At 41.6% G+C, this 20,929-nt stretch overlaps 1 protein-coding gene across 1 annotated transcript in view; it reads right to left on the minus strand.

The window, feature by feature from the left end:
* The window catches only part of kcnq1.2 (potassium voltage-gated channel, KQT-like subfamily, member 1.2), a gene marked incomplete at both ends in the record, with an annotated part of 153,254 nt that overhangs the window by 39,500 nt on the left and 92,825 nt on the right, over positions 1 to 20,929 (minus strand). Inside the window, 4 exons of the mRNA XM_080028661.1 lie at positions 16,878 to 16,939; positions 17,484 to 17,524; positions 18,669 to 18,763; positions 19,737 to 19,812. Of these exons, the coding sequence (XP_079884787.1) occupies positions 16,878 to 16,939; positions 17,484 to 17,524; positions 18,669 to 18,763; positions 19,737 to 19,812 (274 nt within the window). The remainder of the gene's footprint in view (positions 1 to 16,877; positions 16,940 to 17,483; positions 17,525 to 18,668; positions 18,764 to 19,736; positions 19,813 to 20,929) is intronic.

A 20,929-nucleotide genomic window follows, 5' to 3' on the forward strand; every position in this document is an offset into this window, starting at 1 on the left:
TTTCTGCAACGTGACTCGCAGCCCTTCATGTGAAATGCTTCTTAAAAAGCCTGTGGTATTTATCATTTCGTCTTATGAAAGTATTTGGTTTACTGTAAGACAGATGCATTTCCTTTACACCAGCTGATTATTAGATAGGTTTACTTCCCTTAATGTGAGAGAATGGATATGTGTGTACGTGTTTGTGAGCTCTTCTCCCTGAGGTCTGTCACACTGCATCTTGTGATACAGCAACCACGAATGCCTTATCGCACGCCCAATACAGGCATGACTCAGCCACCTTTTGACAGAGATTTAGCAGATTTCCAACTGGCTGCATGTGGTTTCACTTTAAAGCTCCTAACATGGCGTGCATCAAACACAATACTGTGAACTGGATGAGTGAATTTACATTAAGGTGTGTGTGGTAAATCTCCTTGTGCAAAGCCGGTGGTGAGTTTATGTGTGTGTGTGTGTGTGTGTGTGTGTGTGTGTGTGTGTGTGTGTGTGTGTGTGTGTGTGTGTGTGTGTGTGTGTTTGTACAGGCATATGTGTGTGTCCTCAGTAGAAGTGACCACTAATAAGCTACTATGTCAGAGTGACCCTGCGGTCTATGGATAGCGCCAATATGCTGTGGCTGAAACACACACGCGCACCCGACACACACACACACACACACACACACATACACACACACACACACACACACACACACACACACACACAAACACGTATGAATATTCACTTATAGGTCAGTCTGTGTGTGTGCGTGTCTCTGTGCACATTTCTGTGTGTGAGTGTGTATCATGATGACCACCACCCCCTCATTACCTCCATCATGGCTGGAAACAATCAGCCATTCTGCCCCAGTCTTAGGCCAGAGTCAGGCGTTGCAGACCTACAGACCTAGCATTAGGGAAGCCTCCATCACCACAGCCTCACTGCCCTCAGATTGGATCCAGCTTTCCAAACTATGGGCAGCACAATCTCACAAACCCAAATCAAAATAGCCTTTCCCCTCCATTTCAACCATACGTGCGTCCTGCATGTATGGTGGCCTAGACATTCAATTTATTGATTGTCATAATAATGTCAACATATGACTATTAAGGTCAACCAGCATTAAAAGTTATAATAAATATGATTTGTGAATGTTATCGGAGTATAGTTAAGTCGCAGTAATGCTTAAACTGCAGTAAGATCTATGTTTTTATTAAATCATGCATTCAATGCTTAAATTTTTATAGTAGGTCTAGTAAGTCATGTGCAAATTAGAAGGTTTCTAAGCAAATCATTACAAAATCTAGTGCCTTGTTTTAAATCTCAATCATATAAGACAGGTCAAAGTTCATTTGCTGGTGACTACATAACACCCACAAGGTGGGTGTCAGGACAGTTGCTTTCTTACAGAAAGATAAAAATATGTATCCAGATAATATTTCCTGTTGGTAAAGAGACTATTTTAACATCCAGCTTTAGAGTGTTAGCCATTATCTAAACCACTTGCTTGCAAATGTTTTAAAGTGTGAATGTTTCCAAACCAAATAAAATTACACCAAATCCAAAAGCAGTGAAACAGTAATGAGTGAGAATATGCTGAAGTAAAACGCCAAACGAAGTCAAAGTCCATTTTCTTGACTAACCTGGTTCCTTTTCAAACTTAAGGTCACCATAAAAAAGACTGAGTTAAGTTCACCTGATATGTTGCATCAAATCTGTTTCTATACAGCCCTGTAAAATTTTTAGTATCCCAATGTTGTGATTTTTTAAATTAATTTTGTGGTTTAGAAGTTTTACTTTTTGTTTTTGTTTACTTTGATAAACGAACAAAAATACTTTTCATAAATGTATCCAATTCCAAAGCAATCACATCACTTCTTCATCATTTCCTGGATTTGGTTTCAGTTTTTTTTAAACACTGCCACTGTACAGTCAATCTGTATGGTGCATTGTAGTTGTTATGCTTACGTGCAGTTATTTTGAAGGGGTATATAGGTCACTGTTAATAATTCCATGGGGGAAAAAAATCTGATTTACTGCAATTTGTATTCAACAAAATTGCATATAATTGCTTTTTCTATCCATCCAACAAAGCTGCCTCAGCTGAGTGACGTGACTGTTGTCAGTGAGGTGTAGATGTGTCAGAGAACAGACAATGCCCTTTGTACAGTTGGACTCAAACACATTCCTGTCTAACAGCTGATTAGAAACGGTTCACTTCTGAGGTAAACCCTGGCCCACGTGACAGAGAAATGCGTGCATGCACGTACAAACAAATACATTCACAGGGAGGGTAAGGTATTCCTAGATGCCTGAGCACACACAAACAAACACACACACACACACACACACACACACACACACACACTGGGCAGGGGACAGTGAGAGCAAGCCAGGCTGTTATTCTAGTGCAGGCTGGCTGAGTTGACTGTGTAATCTCCAGGGTGGAGTCCATATTGGGTTTCGAGGCAATTCACTGTTGTTGGCCCCGCTTGTTCTGTGATTTAGCTAAAGAGAAAAGAAAAGAGTGAGAAAGAGAGAGAGAGAGAGAGAGAGAGAGAGGGCAACAACTGTGGGTTGTTTTTCTTTCTCTCAGGCATATTGTTGATGAGTTGTAATGCAGTGTAATACAAGTGGTGGTTAACCTCAACGGCCGAGAGAAGAGAGGGAGCGTGAAGGAAGACAAAACAAAAGAAAACGCAATGGAAAAATTAAGAAAAGACAGAAAAGGAAAGAAAAGAAAAAAAGCGAGGAGACCAAACAAAGGAGACAGATATAGAACAAAGCTTCAGGGGGTGTGTGGGTGGGTTGGTCTAGAAAAAACTTATGGAAAACAAACTTGTCTCGGTGGTGTGGCTGGCCACGCCTGCTGTGCATTTTGTTTACAGTTATAGTGGGAACGTTGCATGGAGGTGCGCGGTGACAAGAGACGTTGTGCAACTTGCAACAGATACCATCTTCCATTGTTGAGCTGGGGGAGATAAGGCTACAGAGACTGTCAAGCTTGTCATTGTCAAATGCCTTCACTGACAAACAGCTCTTTATTGCAAAGATTTAAAGGAACAGTACAGTTGTTTTTGTCATATATACAAGCTAGTTTGTGAAACATATGGAAGTTTTTTTTTTTTTTTGTTACCGGGGTTAATGCTTGCTTAAATTTAATTAAAAATTGTTAAGGTTTTTTTCTCCATGCATTCCTTTCTTTATGCATTAATAAACTTCAGAATAAAGCATGCACAGGGTCTGAAAAAGTATTAATCAACAATAACTTTGATATAAGTTAGAGTCTTAAGTCATCCATGTTGTCAAAACGTTACAAAATCAAGCATTTCAAATGTGAGCATTTGGTGTGATCTTTGGCACTTTGACCGTTGGTCAGAGAAAACAATGTCTGGAAAAAAAAGTAATCCACAGACAAATTGGTATTAAAATAATCCCAGTAATTAAAAACAAAAATCAAAAACCTAATTAGCTTTGACTTAAACCGTAGTTGCGTGAGAAGAGATTGTTTTGATATTTTGGCAGCCATCTGCCATTGCATGCTGTCATACTAATGACAGCACAGAGCGCAGTCATAATGGCTGCTGTGACAGACGACAGACACTGAGCTGACTGGCACGCCTAGGGAGGGGCTACACACACACACACACACACACACACACACACACACACACACTCACACGCACAAACACACACACACAGCACCTGCATTCCCACAGTAGTCCGAGTCAACAGTCACAGCCCATCCCCCTCCCCATGGAGCACTATCAGAGAGGGAGGGTATGGGGTGAGTGTGTGTAGGGGGGAAGGACATCCTTGGAGGGACAGAGAAGGAGGGAGTGATTTAAGCTCTTCTTCTGCCCTGGATGAGGGAAGCTGGACTGGGCCTGCAGTGGAGGTGGGAGGGGAGTGCGAGTGGGGGAGTGAGTGATGGAGGGGGGAGAGGGGTCAGAGGAAAAGGGAGGAGAGCCATCCAGCTGAGACAGCACATCTCCACAGAGGCCCGGTGCCAATGTCAAGGTGCTGAGTGAGCTGTGTGCGGGGAGCTCCAAACACACATGCACACGCACACACACACACACACACACACACACACACACACACAGGCTCTCTCTCGATACGGAGTCAAAAATAGCCAAATGCACAAACACAATCCTAACTTTGCCTTACTTCAACATTCAGAATTGAACCCACTCAAAACACAATTCATACTCCACATACTGTACATACTCCACATATACACAGGTGCATGCGAAACACATGTAGACACAGACACACACAGACACACACACACACACACACACACACACACACACACACACACACACACACACACACACACACACACACACATTTGCAATCTCTCTCCCCTCAAGTGCCTTCATAAACTTTTCCCTCCAGAAGAAACTCTTGTCGCTTTCCTTTTCACCTCCCGAGCCATACACAACCTCCTGTTGTCAGTTGAGTCAAACTGACATGACACACAGTTGTGCAGATGGCCATTGTGCTCTAATTACAAGGCCTGCTGAGCTGACCTTTGACCCGAGACAGAGGGTGTTTGGCCAGCGCTGAACTGGTGGGAATGACACTCTTGGGTGACATTGACCTTTTAAATGTTCATTTCAGAACCACAAGGTGTGCATTTGATTTGTCTATGTGTGAGGGGGTGTGTGAGTGTGTGTGTGTGTGTGTGTGTGTGTGTGTGTGTGTGTGTGTGTGTGTGTGTTTGTGTGCAAGCTCGCCGAGCCTAACAAATGTGCGAGCAGTTACTTAGCGTGCAGGTGCTACAGCAAAAAGGGATTAGACACGGCTTGTAAAAATTTGTGAGTTGTGAATAATGCAAACAATGCCAGTAATAAAAGTAAAACATAAGTCATTCTGCATGAGGATTCTTTAGAGAAACTTTTAGGCTGGTTACTTAGTTAATACAACAACTTAAGAAAAAAGCTAAATATCTTATCTATTTGTTATTACACAAACTTAGGGTCCAGTCTAAAAACTCCTCCTCCTGTGTGAAGGAAGAGACACATATCTCAGTCAGCTTGCCCTTGTGTTTGGTTCTTGTCTCTGCCTGAGGTTCACTGCAACCGTTAATCTGCTCTGTTTATCAGGCCTACTTCAGCACTGGCCTTCCTCTTCCTCGGTGTCATGGAGGAGATTTACAGTATCAAGATCTCTAGACTAATGCCTGTCTCTGTCTTTCTCTCTCTCTCTCTCTCTGTCTGTCTGTCTGTCTGTCTGTCTGTCTCTGTCTCTCTATCTGCTTGTCTGTCTCTATGTCTGTGTTTGTCTGGGTTCCTCAGTAGTACAGTTGGGATTAGAGTAAACAGATTTATCAAGATGCCCGCGGCGCTGTGTGTAGACAACATCAGCTGATCTGAATATTTTTCACCTTGACCATATGCTAAAGGAAGTGTTTTTTTTTTATCTGTGTCAAAGAAGCTGTCCATCTATATCTATCATACAAGTAAGACAAGTAATAGAACAGAATAAACAAAATGCTCTTTCATCCATATGTCTACTTCTGAACTTTTACATAATCAGAATTAGGTGTATTGCCTAAGTATTTTGCATTAGTCTGTTGGTGCACACAATAAACATCGAGAAGATAATCAAATCAGCAAATCAAAAAATAGAAATAGAAACATATATTATATATATATATTTTGGTCCTGATGGGACGGAGGGGATTGTCCACAAAAGTTTGTGTTCAAGGGTGAGAGGGGTCAGGCACAATCTTTCCTGTGTGTCTAAGGGCTCAAATTATACATTAAGGTGTTTATTTGACTAAAACTTATCTTTTTGCATCTGTATATTTCTCCTAAACAACCATCTTTAATGGCCATTATCTCAACATCTAAACTAAACCTCCCATAATCATTCCCATTGAAGGTTATGACAGAGGGATCTGTTCATGCTGTTAGTTGTCTGATGTATGATACATTTGTTCTCAAAAACTTGTCGAAGATGAATTTTTTTAAACCTGTACATAGTAGTGTTTTGATTTATAAAATGAAGAAAAGGCTTTATCCAAAATCTGTTCTATAAAAATGAATTAAAGATTTGAACTGGCTTTATGCGACATCTACATGTTTGTCTTTTAAATAGAAGCAAATGTACACATAATTAGATAGATTTGCAAATGTATTGACATTTTTAATACAAAATAATTCACAGGTAAATAATAATAATATAATAAATAATCAACATGTTTCATGATGATATATTTAAATTAAAAATGTACCCTATTTCCCTATAGTGTCTTCATTTGTCCCTCCCCCCCTCTTGTTAAGGCCTGGGTTTACCTTCTTGTTGCCTTCTGACTTCTCCTGTGACTTGGTAGTCACACTGTCTCTATTCAAAACCATCAGTATGACATTATCATTGTTTGTGTTTTTTCTGTGAATTATGAGGCTATTGTCCCTACTTGACACATGGCCAAAGATTCCTGGAAGGAAGGTCCTCAGAGAGAAAAAGGCCAGTGTCATATACAGAAAAAACTGACTGTGGCAGAACAAAGGGGCTTATCAGTAAATGTAAACCACTCCTTTTTACTAGAAATGCTAGTATTTTGTTTCCAGTGACATAACTTCCTTCAATGATTTCACAATGGTAATATGCCAGCAAGGACATAAAACACGAAATTCAAATAAAATGACTCGGCAGGTATGTGAGTCATGATAAAGCTGTCCGACTCTATTTGACAAAGGACAAAAGGCCACACTATTGGACCATAGCTGCATAACAGACAGTGGGTGGGGTGGATATTTTTTTGATGGTCACCACTCAAAGTGTTGTAAATATGCAGTTCCCATTGACGGCCCCATTCACCGATTCAGCCTCAAATAACAGCTTCCTGATTCGATCCATTGTACCGTATGAGACTAGGCGAGGGCTGTATCCTGTGTGGACTACAAAGTTAATTGCACACAATTGAAAGGTGTGTCTCTCTAATTGTTCCACAGGGAAACACAGGGCCCAGAGGTATAGAAAACACCCATCATTGTACACCCATAAAATCATTTGTCATTTGCTCAATAAAAAAAAACTCCCTATGGAATGCAGACAAGCTTGTTTTGTGTTTTGCAAAAACCTGAACCCAATAAAGCAAACGGAAGACGACAGGAGACTATAGCGCGGATGGAGCAAGTCAGACAAACATGTAGGTGTGCACATATACACACATGCACCATGATTAAGTATGGGCACAAGCAACCCCAATGTTGCCTGAGGGATGTGTCTGGGCACAGAGTAGCACAGGGCCAATGTCAAATCTTTACACAGTCATAAACACGCCTGCATTAGTAACAGCTAGTTAAAATCCTTCCATGAACTAAGGCACTAGCCTGCTGTGGCACAGCACCCTGCTACAAAAATAAAATGTATTTATTTAATTTTTTATCTACTCAGGTATAATGCGTGGCAAAGTCTGTCTGTCCGTCGGTCTGATATCTCAGCAGCTATTGGTTGGAGTGAGTGATGAATATGGTGGTAGGATGGCCTAGAGGAAAAGCGGGCCGACTAGTAACCATAAGGTCGCTAGTTCGATTCCCGGCACTGGACAAGACAGTGTTTATGTAAAACTAGTGGTGGCTGGTATTACATCTACGGTGTCTACCATTGTGTCCTTAAGCAAGGCAGTTAACCCCAAAACTGATCCAGGAGCGCCGTTATGGCTGACCCTGCGCTCTGACCCCCTCCGAAGTGTGGTAACTTGAGAGGGGATATGCGAAGAATGAATTTCGATATACCTTGTGTAAATTGACAAATAAAGAAACTTAACTTAACTAAGTTAACTAAATATGTTGTATCAATGAGAGGATGAGAGGATGAATCATGACCGATCTGAGTGATCCCCTGATTTTTCCTCTAGTGAGGTTAACATTACGCTTTTAATTGAATCAATTCAACTGTTGCATGCAATACTATCAAATGTGGTACAGATATTCATGGCAATGAAAGAGAATGATACATTGTTTTCGGTCTCAACCAGGTTCGGTTCTCTTTCACACCTATTGCTTCCATGTTGTTGAAGTAACATGAACTTACTTGCTATCTAAACTTAGCAGCTGTAATCTCAATCAGGAAATATTTGATTCTAAAATAAGTTAACAAAATGAAGAATCCGTGTCTGTAGCATTTCTACAGACACGTTGTTATCAGTACTCAACTAATATTGGGGTTGGACACACTGCCCTGGGTTCAACAGAGTCTTCAGATCTGCCAGAGTTAGGCTTTGGCAAGGCGGGAAACTAACCAAAATACAGGAGCAATTACACACTGCATGGGAACAAATCAAAGTATGATAAGCTAAATAAATGTTTAACTTGCTAACCTTTAATTACAGGCATGTGCAATTCTATGGGGGCATGTTGGTTGAATAGCAGAAATACACATCTGCACAGCACACTCATATTTTCAAACAGTATACACATATTTCCCATTACAAGTTCCCCAGGTACCAGCTTGACTTAATAGTGACATTCACACTCACAGTCTCTGGAGTAAATTACACAGCCTGGCAGCTGGTTTACTGTTCCATTCAGTATAGACTGATTTAATAGCAGTCAAAAGTAGGGTGGCACCAGGGCTACTTAGCACACTGTATTAGTAAGACTACAGGTCCCAATAAAACACAGAGCCCTGTTTCATGAACTGTACATTGACCCTGTCATAACCTTCTTAAATAAGCTCACACCTCCCTACTGATAATGAACTAGTCCATGTAGGAGTATATTAGTGGTCAGGTCCAGAGCCTAAAAGGGTGGGGGGCATTTGGCCAAGACGATAAAATATATGTGCAAAAAGTATGTCCCGGGGCCCCTGCAAAACGTGGGCAATTAAAATGGAAATGTAGCATGGGTATTTACAGCCATCGGGAGAGCCCACAGTGGGTGCTAGAGAGATGCGGAGAAACTAGGAGAGAGAGAGGGGGAGAGGTAGAGGGAGAGGGAGAGGGAGAGGGAGAGGGAGAGGGAGAGGGAGAGGGAGAGGGAGAGGGAGAGGGAGAGAGTGCGAAAGAGCTGACGAGAGACAGTGGCAGTGTACAACATGATTTAGATGCTGTGAGTGAGACTGCAGACCTATAATCCAGTAAGGCACAGAACCAGACAGAGACCAAGGAAAGGAGAGGGGGCAACCTCAGCGGGCGAAAAAACAAGGGAGTGAGAGTGAAAGAGTGATAGAGAGACACAAAGGCAGAGCGAGAGAGAGAGAGAGATAGAAAGCGAGAGAGAGAGTTCTGTGAGATGGAGAGCAAACAAGCAGACACGCAGGCAGACTGTACGTCTCTGGTTTGTGGGAATGCGGTAAAGACACAGTAGTAGGCAGGGTCCCGGGCTCTGAAATTAGAGAGTGGCGCTAAGAGAAGGGAGCCAGAGCCAAAGGCCGTCTGGGAGCTGCCAGGGGCTGCATCCCCAGCGCACTGCCCAAACATGATTTACTGCTGGGCCGCACTACAAACATCACACCGCGCTATGGGTCGCGCTATCTAACTCACAGCGGCACACCACTCGTTGCATGCTATCGAGTTCACAACGCTCTAAAGATACCACATCAACAGTGGGAAGTGTCGACGTGAGAAAGACCAGTGCAGCCCGGGCCGGCGCAGTATAGGGCTGGTGCAGTATAGGGCTGGTGCAGTATAGGGCTGGTGCAGCGAGGCAAAGGAAAAGGCTGCTGCATCTGGAACCCAAAATAGAAAAAATAAAATGAAAAAAATGGTGCGTTAAAACCCACAAAGTTTTGTGCTGTAGTGAGTGTGTTGCAACAGGTACCATTAGGAATACGACGAAATATGGGATGTTTGGATGTATCTACAGTCATTTCTGATCCCTAAAGAAAGGATTAGAAAGCACTGGAAATGTATCATGGTGATTGTATCTTTTTTTTCTTCCTTTGCCTTGAAAGGTGCACTCTTAGAAAATAAAGGATGTTACTGTACCTTTAGGGGTACAATAGCTTGTCACTGGGGCTAGTACCTACAACTAGTAGTACTTAAAATAAATAAATAAATGTGTTTGGCCTAACTCACAATGTCTCCTGATATTGTACCTTAACATTTAAAATAAACCTTATGCTGCCTGGAAACATATATCTACCACTGTGGCCCTCACAAAGTTGCATGTAGTTACCTTGAGGTCCAATAATTAACCCTAGAGGGTACATTTGTGTTATTTGTACCTTGGGGGACAGAAATGGACTTATGCTGTACCCCTATTTTTGACAGCGTCATAATGTGCCATCTGATGATTTTGATACTGTTATTATATCAGTACAAACACAAAGTAAAGCACATGTCTGTCAGCACAATATTGAAAGCTATGCAGCTCCAGGCGCTGTTGCTCTGTAGAGGAAAATGACCTCTGACCTCTTTTCAGCAGGGGGGACGGAGTTAAAATACATGTTCCCTTTTTAGGATGAATTCCTCTTCTCCCCTCAATGCCACCTTGCACTGAGAACACAATGCTGCAGCAAAGGCATATTTGCACAGATGATAATCTTTTAGACATCCAGTGGCTTTGCAAAGAAGCCTTCTTCTTTGCAAAGAAGAAGCCAGATTTAATCAGAAAGAGAAAGAACTGCCAGGCCAAGTTCAGACACGCACGGAGATTCTGGAAATCTGCTCGTCTGCAGCATGGGGCAGAAACAGTACGGCCACTGCAGTGAAGCTGTGTGTTCCAGGATTGTGTGTGTGTGTGTGTGTGTGTGTGTGTGTGTGTGTGTGTGTGTGTGTGTGTGTGTGTGTGTGTGTGTGTGTGTGTGTGTGTGTGCGCAAGGGCTTCCTTTGCCAAGTTTCCTCTCTTTGTTTAGACCGGCCCGGTCAGTCCGGCTCCCCGCTGAGCACACTGCGGCCAGATACACACATATATCAAAACACAGCACAACAACAGGCAGGGCGCTCTTAGGGCACAGAGGGGCTGGGAATAGGAGCAAAGGCCAGAATAGTGAAAGACAGAGCACTGTCCATTAGCGAACAAAACAGAGAGACGGAGAGGGAGAATAGAGAGCTAGAAAGATAGAGCGCGTTGGATAAGGGGAGGGCGGGATGGCAGCAGTTTCACCCTTTTTTCTAGCGGGGCAGGAAAATGACAGATAGTGGGTCACTGTGACCACCACTCCAAATACAGAGGGAGAGGGTAGAGGGATATGCAGAAAAGTAAAGGAATGACGAGAGCAAAACCCAATGACCAAAAGGGAGAAAGAGTACTAAGGCAAATGTAGAGTTTGACCATTCTCACAGTAAATCGGGAAAAAACGTAAATATTTCATCCTTGTGTACCCCAATTAAACTGTTTTTATTTTTTGTAAAAAAAAGTAAAAGTAAACAATTTACACTTAAATACTGAAAACTTCTAAACAGACAATGTGTTCTTCATAACTACACTGAGTGTGTTTAGTAACTGTTTTTCAGTTATTTATTATTATTTTTTTGTATTCCTTTTTTTTACAGCAGTCACAAACCATTTAAATTTAGTAGACATGCTTGTGTTGTGTAGAAGACAAACATAATTCTCCCTTTTATTATCCATAAAAAGATTGAGGAACCCTGCTGGAGCTTTTAATCCTATGAATGTTTCCAGCGAACTTCAATAGAAAGAAAAACAACCCCTTAAAATCAATTGGGCATGACATAAGAACAGCGGGAACCGCATTGAACTCTTAAGCATCTTTTAAAGCCCAAAGAATTTAAAAAATCTCTTTCAGAACATATATATCTCTCTATGTAGTCTTTCACAAACTGTTCGTCTTACAGTTAAGAAAAAATATTTCCTCTAATCGTTGCTTCCTGCATGTGCATTTATGTTATGATTGTAAAATGTAGGATTTTTACAGGGCAAATTGCTACAGCCACACAAAATAACAGAGGCACTCAAAAGCGATTACAATAATAGTTCCTATTGATGTGGGATTTACTTGATCTGGATGCCAATATCCAAAATTGGGGAATATATGATTTGACACTAGATAGATTTATTGATGCATACATTGCAAATTATTATTAGATTTGAATCATGGAGTGCTGCTTCTTCAGTCTCAGTACCCTCCTGCCCCAGCTGTGTGCATGTGTACCGTATGTTTTTTTTAGTGTGTGTGCCTGAATATCCACTTGTCCTTTTGTATATGGGCCCATGTATAAATATGTATAAATGTACATGTGTGTTTACAAGGCCCTCACCTCTTAAGCTCTCAACTGGCTCTGGATCGGACCAGTCTAAACACACATACACACACACACACACACACACACACACACCCCACACACACACACACACACACACACACACACACACACACACACACACACACACACACACACACACACACACACACACACACACACACAGTCCTGCCCCCCTCAAATCCATGCTTTTAAAGACGAGGGGCCCTAAATGCTTTACAGATGGACTCCTAACAAACACAACATTCTGTGCCGGCCCTCAAGTATTCCCAGTATTTGGCCTTGCTGTAATTTACACCATACTTACCTAATTGAGATGCTATTACGGTCAGAGCATGCATTCTTCCGTGTACGCCTAGTGCTAATGCACATGATATAAGCGTGACATACATGGCACAGTATATTTGCCCTACCATAGCGGAGTGAACCGCAGAGTGAGTGTGATCATGGACCATGTAGTGTACTTAGAGCAACACAAATAATGATCTGTTGAGCTGGGTATTTGACTTACTAGACCCCGCTGATGGTTTTACATCCATCAAAGACCAATGCAATGCAGTGTCCACATACAGATAAATACCACTTTGATGACTACATTATAATGGGGAAAAACAAGTATATTTTTCTTCACACTTAACATTAAAAAAAAAAATAAGTCCTATGTGAACTGTGAGATCACTTAATGTATATTTCACCATAGACTGTTTAAACATAAAGAGTTTTCATCAAAATGTTTTAAAAAAATGTAAGAGATACTAGATTTTAAAATCCAACAGAGCTGGTTTTAAGACAGATTTATATTTGAGTGAATAAGGAAAACTATGCCTTACTTAAAAATGCTGGTACTTTTTAGATTTGAATACAAAACTGGTCATACCGTATGAATATATTTTAAAACTAATCAAATAAATAATTAACTATTCTGTCCTATTCTGATTTTAGATTAAAAATAAATCAGTATTTCTCCTTCCTAAAATAATAAATATGGAATTTATTATTGAATGACAAATTATCTAATGCCAGCAGCAAATAACCAAATAGACATTTCAAGGTTTTGTGTGGACTGACATTTTTTCAATCTTGTGAAAATGATAGACCTTGAATGAAACAAATGTATTCTGCTACATAATTAAAGACTGCTGCCTTTGGTTCAACACACTCATTTCAGTTTGAAGTGGCTGGGTAGCTCTGGGCTTCACAACACTGGCAACATAAAAACAATATTGTTAAATCTCTGAAACAAAAAAAGGATCGGACTAAAATAAACAGACTTTTACAGGCTATGTGAAAGCATGTTGTTGTAATTTCCCTTTCTCTCTATTGAAATGAGAAAGAAAAATCCTGTTCTTATAAAACTGGGAGAGGGTTACCACAAGCAGTGGGCTGACTTCATCCTAAAGCACGCAGCAAGCTCCTTTTCAGAAAGGCCAGGGCTGAAGCGCAGAGACACTGGCCACTGTTTGAGCTTGTCGTTTGGGTATTTTTCATCGAGTGTGTCTGACGGAAAGATAACACGCTGTCACAGAGTGCCATCCATCTTCGTTTCCAAGTCGCTCCTGGAGAATTCAATCTTGAGAGTGTGGGGTTAGACACATCGGTGATTAATCAACTCCGTGCTCATGTGTGTGCGAGTGTATGTGTGTGAAGATCCCTATGTGTCTTTGTCTGTGTGTGATAAATCACTGTCTAACCTTGTACAGGACACACAATGCCTGAGCCCCCTTCAGCTCACTGAAGATAAATTCATCTACAAGTGATGTGCTGACAATTGCCGGACAAGAGCAGAAAATGGTTCCATCTTACTTACTGAGCTGCAGGATAGTGCAGTCAGAGTGGTCGGTTGTTTGAAGGAGGGAAAGGGCAGTAGAAAGTGGGAATTCGTCAAATAAAAATAAAAAGCCGACCAAGAGTGAGTATTGAGAAAGACATGGGAACACAGTTTTGCGCACACACAAACCCACACATCTAAACATCAGGGCACGGAGTTGATGAATAATTCCTCAGGGCTGTTGGGAAAGATCCTTTTTCGGAGGTGATTCAACTGTGACACCAGGGTTTTGCTTCGTGTGCGATTATGGGTTTTACTATTATGAGCAACACGCAAGAGGCAACGCAATCGAGTTATTACGCAACGTTATGAAATACATGCAGCGATGCGAGACAAACAAAAGCGACAGCTCTGGAGATTGTGTTGCAAACAAAGTGCTACTCAAAACTGACCTCAGGGGCACGCTAACCAGTTAGGCAACATACTTGATATATTGTGTATTTGTTCTCATAATATGACACACTGTGGTGCAAGCTCCTTAAGTGTGAGCTTCATGTTTGTTTCAAGGCCGAAATACATTTTGTTGAATGTCAAAATCTGGCTTCTAGAGATAAAAGGCTGTTTTTTTAGTCACTGGGTCAAATAATGTGGAAGCTATTGGAGATGTATTTAAAAAAATTAATTGATATATTTGTTAAAAATAAATGATTACACACTATCAAACACATTGAGAGTGCTACATTTTGTCTTATATAATATAAAGTCAGCATGAAGTTTTTGAAAAATAATCGGTTAGGTCAGTTTGGTCAATATGGAGAAAATCCAGCATTTTCCAGTAATGTGTTCAGATTTCCAGCACATTTCAAACCTTCAAAAAAAAAAAAACTATTTAAAGTCAAGTATCTTCCAAACTTTCCAGACTCTGTGCGAGAAGAATGCTGCGTTCAATTACAACACAGATCATTTGAATCAAATATGGGGATTACAATGTTAGTGTAATTATTTAAAAACAAAATCCCCACATTCCAGAAACACAAGCTGCAATATTTAGTTTTTAGACAATGCTATTTGTGTGGAGATTTATGGTGCAGGCCAAATCTGGAGGAGGACCAGGGGAATGTACCAAAGTAACAAGAGGTCCACAGGTTCATCCACCTGCTGCCTGAGGGCTAACAGGAGGCCCCCCTTTTAGAACAGGTGTGCTGGCCCGTCACAACCATCAAAACAACAAATTCACACAACCAGAAAAGAGACAGGGGAAGAGGGGGGGGGGGGCGCTGAGAGAAGGAAAACAGTAATTATGAAGGATGGGTTGGCTCTGGCCTGGGTATCATACGCCTGCTGTTGGTGCTCTTCTGTTCCACTTTGGAAGGACCGCTAGTTGCTAGCAATGCATTCCAATACAGTTTTGATTAGAGAAAAAGGGTCATTGGTTCCACATTGTTTAGGAGTAAAAAGCCAGCCTGTGTCGGTAGGAATCTATTTATTTGTTTCTCAATTATCCACCTCTCAGCTGTGTTTAGCCTTTAATGTAGAAGGCGGAGTAAGAAGGGAGGGGAAACGAAAAAGAGGGAATTGAGGGAGAGCGTCAATCATAGGTACGGGAGGCACTTCTGAACGCAGGTTTATGTTTCCAATCAGGAGATTGCGATCTTAACATGAAGCCCAGAGCAAATAGGCCGTAACTCAATCACAGAGGGAGGTCTCCAAGACTCCTGAGCGTACATTTGGTTCAAGATCATTTACTCCTCTACTCTTTCTCTGTAACAAAAAAGGAGGTTTTCTGAGAACATCAGACGCGATGCATGCAAACATTAGAGGACATCAGTGTTGATGAGCGCACAGAGATGGGGATGGTAAATGTTAAAGGCAAAGTGGGGGAAATCCTGAGCTGGCTGACTTTGAATGGGAAAAAGAAGTGGCTAACAGAATGCATTGTTCTATTGTATAAGGAGTTGTTTTCATTAACTGTAAGATGTGAGAACAACTCGGCTATACGGTTAGGATTCAGTTTTTGAACAGCAGCTTCATGAAAAAAACATGTTGGGAGTACGCTGCACATACACACATTTTGCAAACCTTTCCCAAATCCACAAAAAGCAGTTTCACTTTCTTTCTCTAGATGCCTCCAGTCTGGACAACGAACAACAGATGTAGCCAGCCACACACAGAAAAAAACAACTAACAAACACATTTCATATCCCATGATTTGTGCATGGAAAGACAGGATAGACAGTGGAGGCAGACACATTCACAGCACACCAGCCAGAGAGGGAATGTCTATCTTGGCATCACATCGGCATCAAGCTGGCATCAAGTAATGCCCGTTTCTCTATGAGAGAGGACATGCCTAGTTACACCCAGAGGGCTCCATAGCACAGCTGTTGCCTATTGGCTATGCCTCACTACATAAAGATGTTTCCGTGCTCCCTTATGGAAATATCAACATCCAAGAATTGTCACCAACCAACCAACCTACCTAGGATTACAGGAAAAAATAGGGCATGGCATGGAAAATCCTCTGAATTACCCCTAGCCCAGAAATACACAGATAACATATACGTAGGTGCAGCAAAAAAAAAAAGGCAGCACTGAATAGATACTGATAAGGCATAGAACGGAAAGTGCAGGTGTATGTTTGACGTTGTCGCGGACAGGCCGAGCCACAACATGGTCTCATATCAAAAGATTCCACCACCACACGCATTCATCTGATAACAGAGACACGCGGGCAGAGTCGCACTCGGGACACACGGTTATGCCGTCACATACACACACACACACACACACACACACACACACACACACACACACACACACACACACACACACACACACCTGCATGTGGACATCAAGTTATCTAATCACTGTATCTCTTCTACCCGCAGACAAAACACACAAACACACACACACAGACAGACACACACTGACTGGCGGGAGTGTGCCTACCTTATCTTCTAGCCTGATCAGTCGTGCTCCAATGGTTGGGTGTTCTTTATCTTCCCCTTTACCTGGCGAATGAAAAAAAGAAGTGAACAGAAATACACACATACAAACATTCAAAGCTCATTAAAAGAAATTGCATTGGTGTTGGGTCAAAGTGGCAGTTGAAAGTCCCCAACAGAAACGAATACAGTAAATGCATGTTGAAAAGAGTTATGTCAACTCAAAAACACATGTAAACCCAATCCTTTGGACCAAAAGTTGTCCGATGAGTTAAGATGCATCCATATGGATATGCAAACATGCAATTGCCTGCTAATAAATGCCTACATAAGCAGTTACACAAGCAGGGTGCTCGATTCGGCATATTCACAAATAGCACACACATGTAAACATAGCCACATAACAGAGGCATATGCACACACACACACACACACACACACACACACACACACACACACACACACACACACACATCGGGGGACCTCCGCTCTGCATCTAATATTTAGTCTGTCACGAGGCAGTGTATGTGTGAGGTGTAAACACAGATATGGAGCGAGAAGTGATGACTGTCTATCAGACATAGGGCCGGTGTGTTTGCTGTGTATTTACCAGGGAGAAACATTCCTGGCTTCCCCAGTGTGCCATCCAGCCTAAGGGAAGAGAGGGAGAAAGAAATTAGACTGCTGAAGGTTAGAAACACATGTCAGATATATAGGGGGAGATTCAGTTGAGTAATAGACACTCTATTTGAGCAAACAAATAACTCAGCAAAATAATATCAATATCAATGTTAATTTTATAAAGACAATAACATTAAACAAATGGCATCGGCTTAAACAGTATTTATTCAACCCTGCTTTTGGGAAAGGGAGGGAAACCCACATGGAGGTTTTTTAAAAGAATGAATAAATGAATGCTGTGTCATTATTGAGATGTCAAGCTTTGAAAATAAACAAAGAGACTTGCAAGAGTTTTTTTAGTTGCTCATGGGAACTGTTAGTCATCAGTAAATGTACTGAAGCAGGGCCAGCAGTTCAATTTCGCCATATGAAGCCATCTCTCCCTTTCATCACCTCAAATGAATCACAAATGATCATTCATTTATGTTGGCCACCACTGCATTATTGTGGTGGCCTGGATGCATATGTGTGAGCTGTGCTTTACATTTTATTTGGATCTGCTGTTGACGTTTTGGTTTTTGTATTTTGTCTTTTTTTTAGGTTTGCAAATAATAACAATACTCTTAATATTCATAATTATGAATCAGCTTCTTAGCTTTTTATGAGAAACCTTGTAGATGGCACTAAAATGTATTCATAAAATTAATTATTGGCTATATTTTTCCGTGCATTTAAGCTTTACGTTGCTTTTGTGAGTTACATTGTTTTAGTTAACATTATATTAAATAATACAATATTTATTTATGATTTATTGAGGATGTCCTGCTGATTTCAAATGTCACCATGTATTACCCTGGTTCGACTGACTAACTGCAAAATGTGTAACTGGGTCCAGGTGAGGCACTTAAAGTTTGACCTCATTTATTACGTGCTGACCTCCTTCACGAGAGGGCATTTTAAGGTTGAAAAACAGGGATCACTTAAAAAAAACATCAGAAAGTGTGTAGGAAACTAGATGTTATATTTTGTTTTCTGACATTTCTTTATTCTTATGACTATGAAGCAGTATTCAATTATGGTGGCAGAAATGTGAAGAACGCTTTGATAAATTGGTACAAAGTTTGGAAAGAGAATGTGAGGAAGAGAGATCAAGAAACCAGGAAGTAGACGCCACCTTCTCTGCAGCTCCTTGATGCGGACCATCATGTTGAGGTGACCCTGGGAATACTGCTCGATCACGTCTCGCACGTCGTATGGTTTCCGTGCTTGCTGTGGATCAATGCAAGCGCGCACACACACACACGCAAACACACACACACACACACACACACACACACACACACACACACACACACAGCGACACAAAAGCCATTGTCAACCATAGCCTCTGTTGCCTGGTCCCCGAAAACATCCCCATCCCCCTTGGGTGCAACGGGTTCATTGTTAACTCATTGTGTGGTTGTGTGTGTGTGTGTGTGTGTGTGTGTGTGTGTCTGAGTTTGTGTGTGCGCACGCTGACAAGTGCATGGTCATGTAGAAAGCCGCCGTGTGAAGGCCCTTTCACAGCTTTGTTTAGTGTGACGTAGATACGAGCAGAGAAAGAACCCGGTGAACTCTTTAGGGTATCCTTGGTATACATAGAGTATAGCCTCTGCAGCTGAAATCACTTAGGCCATAATTGAAAACATGCACGACACTTGGAAAGGGTACGAATATAGGAACCATTCTACAATAACATGTAGCATGAAAATGATGGCCAAGGATTTCAAACACGATTATGTTTTTTTGTGCTGAAATATTTATTGAAGAAAATGTTCTAATATAATTCTGCTGACTTTAGTGCTATTAGAGGCCGCGTCCTGCTGTGTGTGTAAGTGTATGTTTTTGTGTGAGTGCAGTACAGTAAGTGAATTCCTACTGTAGCCCCAGAGACAGGTTAGTAGATTTCCCATGATACTACGCCTGAACTGAAGTGAGCACAAAGAAGACATGCAGGTGCAAGTTTCAGGCATTTACACACAACACACACACACACACATACGCACATGCACGCCAGCACTGCAGCTGATATATGCCCTTGGGGCTCCCCCTCCTCATCCTGTCTAACCGCACACACACTCTACACTTCTCTCACTCTCACTCTCAATCTCTCTCTCTCTCTCTCTCTCTCTCTCTCTCTCTCTTTGTCTCTGTAACTCCCCCTCCTGTGTAACTCTGTATTTTTTTCTCTCTTTTCGCTTACCTGAAATTTCGTCCTGGCAACAAAGTACTGCATTCTGCGGAGAACTTTCACAGCTGATCTCTGGGCATGGGACAACCTGTAAGGTTGAGAGAAGAAAACAATAATGGTTAAGTGTACAGGTGTTTCCATGCTGTAGAATGTGAAGTGTCTTGTTTTCGACACGCTGAGTTGTAAAGAAGAAAAAACAAAAAAGGCTGCACGCTCCAAGCCCAGTCTAATTGGCTCATGCTGCATTCAAGGATCGATGGATAATGTATGCATGTGTGAGTCCATGCAACAGCAAAACACATGTGGTCTTGAAAGGACACGCACGCATGCGTGCACACACACACACACACACACACACACACACACACACACACACACACACACACACACACACACACACACAGATGTCAATTCATGTCAACAAAAATACACTACCAAGAGCAGTATGAGTCAACACATATTAACCCCAACTATCTATAAGTTCTTGCTTTATCAGCCATGAATATGTATCTTCAACATGGTGCAAAGTGAACCAGAAGAAAAGCAGACATTGAGAGGAGTCCCAAAACGCACGTCCCTCGGCTCCAAGCAGCACATCTGTGTCAACACAGAGGAAAACCCTCTGGTATGGAGCTAAACACTGAAACAGAAATCACTGCAAACAATGCACACAGAGTCGTTCTTGCATTCCATAGTGACTGTATGGCATGCACTCGTGTTTGTTTTTACAAGGACGCACTCTGTGTGCTGTGCTCTGGTGCTCATGTGATTGATTTGTCAGAAAAGGCTGAAACATGTCTTTGGATATTCCATGTGTGTCAGCTGCCTGTTTGGATGGATTTTGCGGGAGAAACATTTGTTGAGTGAGTGGATTTCAGTGGTCCGAGTGATTGGCAACACACAATTACTATGCGCAGGCACACACACACATATCCCAGCTGTCAAATTGTCATGCCAATTCCAGGCATATTGTTGCATGATATTTCAATCTCCAGAGGCATCATATATTAATTGCACTATTATTTAGAATTCATAATTTTAATGAGCTTTTATAAAATACCAGTATATATGCTTAGTGATGTAATAATACGGACTTAATGCTTCCACAGACGGAGATAGAACACAGAGGACGCAGTATTATATGCCCTCTATTCCACTTCTGCATACTTCTACTTCTACTTCTACATTTGTACTGTATGCAATGG

The sequence above is a fragment of the Ammodytes marinus genome (genome assembly GCF_949987685.1).
Source record: "Ammodytes marinus genome assembly, chromosome: 5".
In the NCBI taxonomy this organism is placed as follows: Eukaryota; Metazoa; Chordata; class Actinopteri; order Uranoscopiformes; family Ammodytidae; genus Ammodytes; species Ammodytes marinus.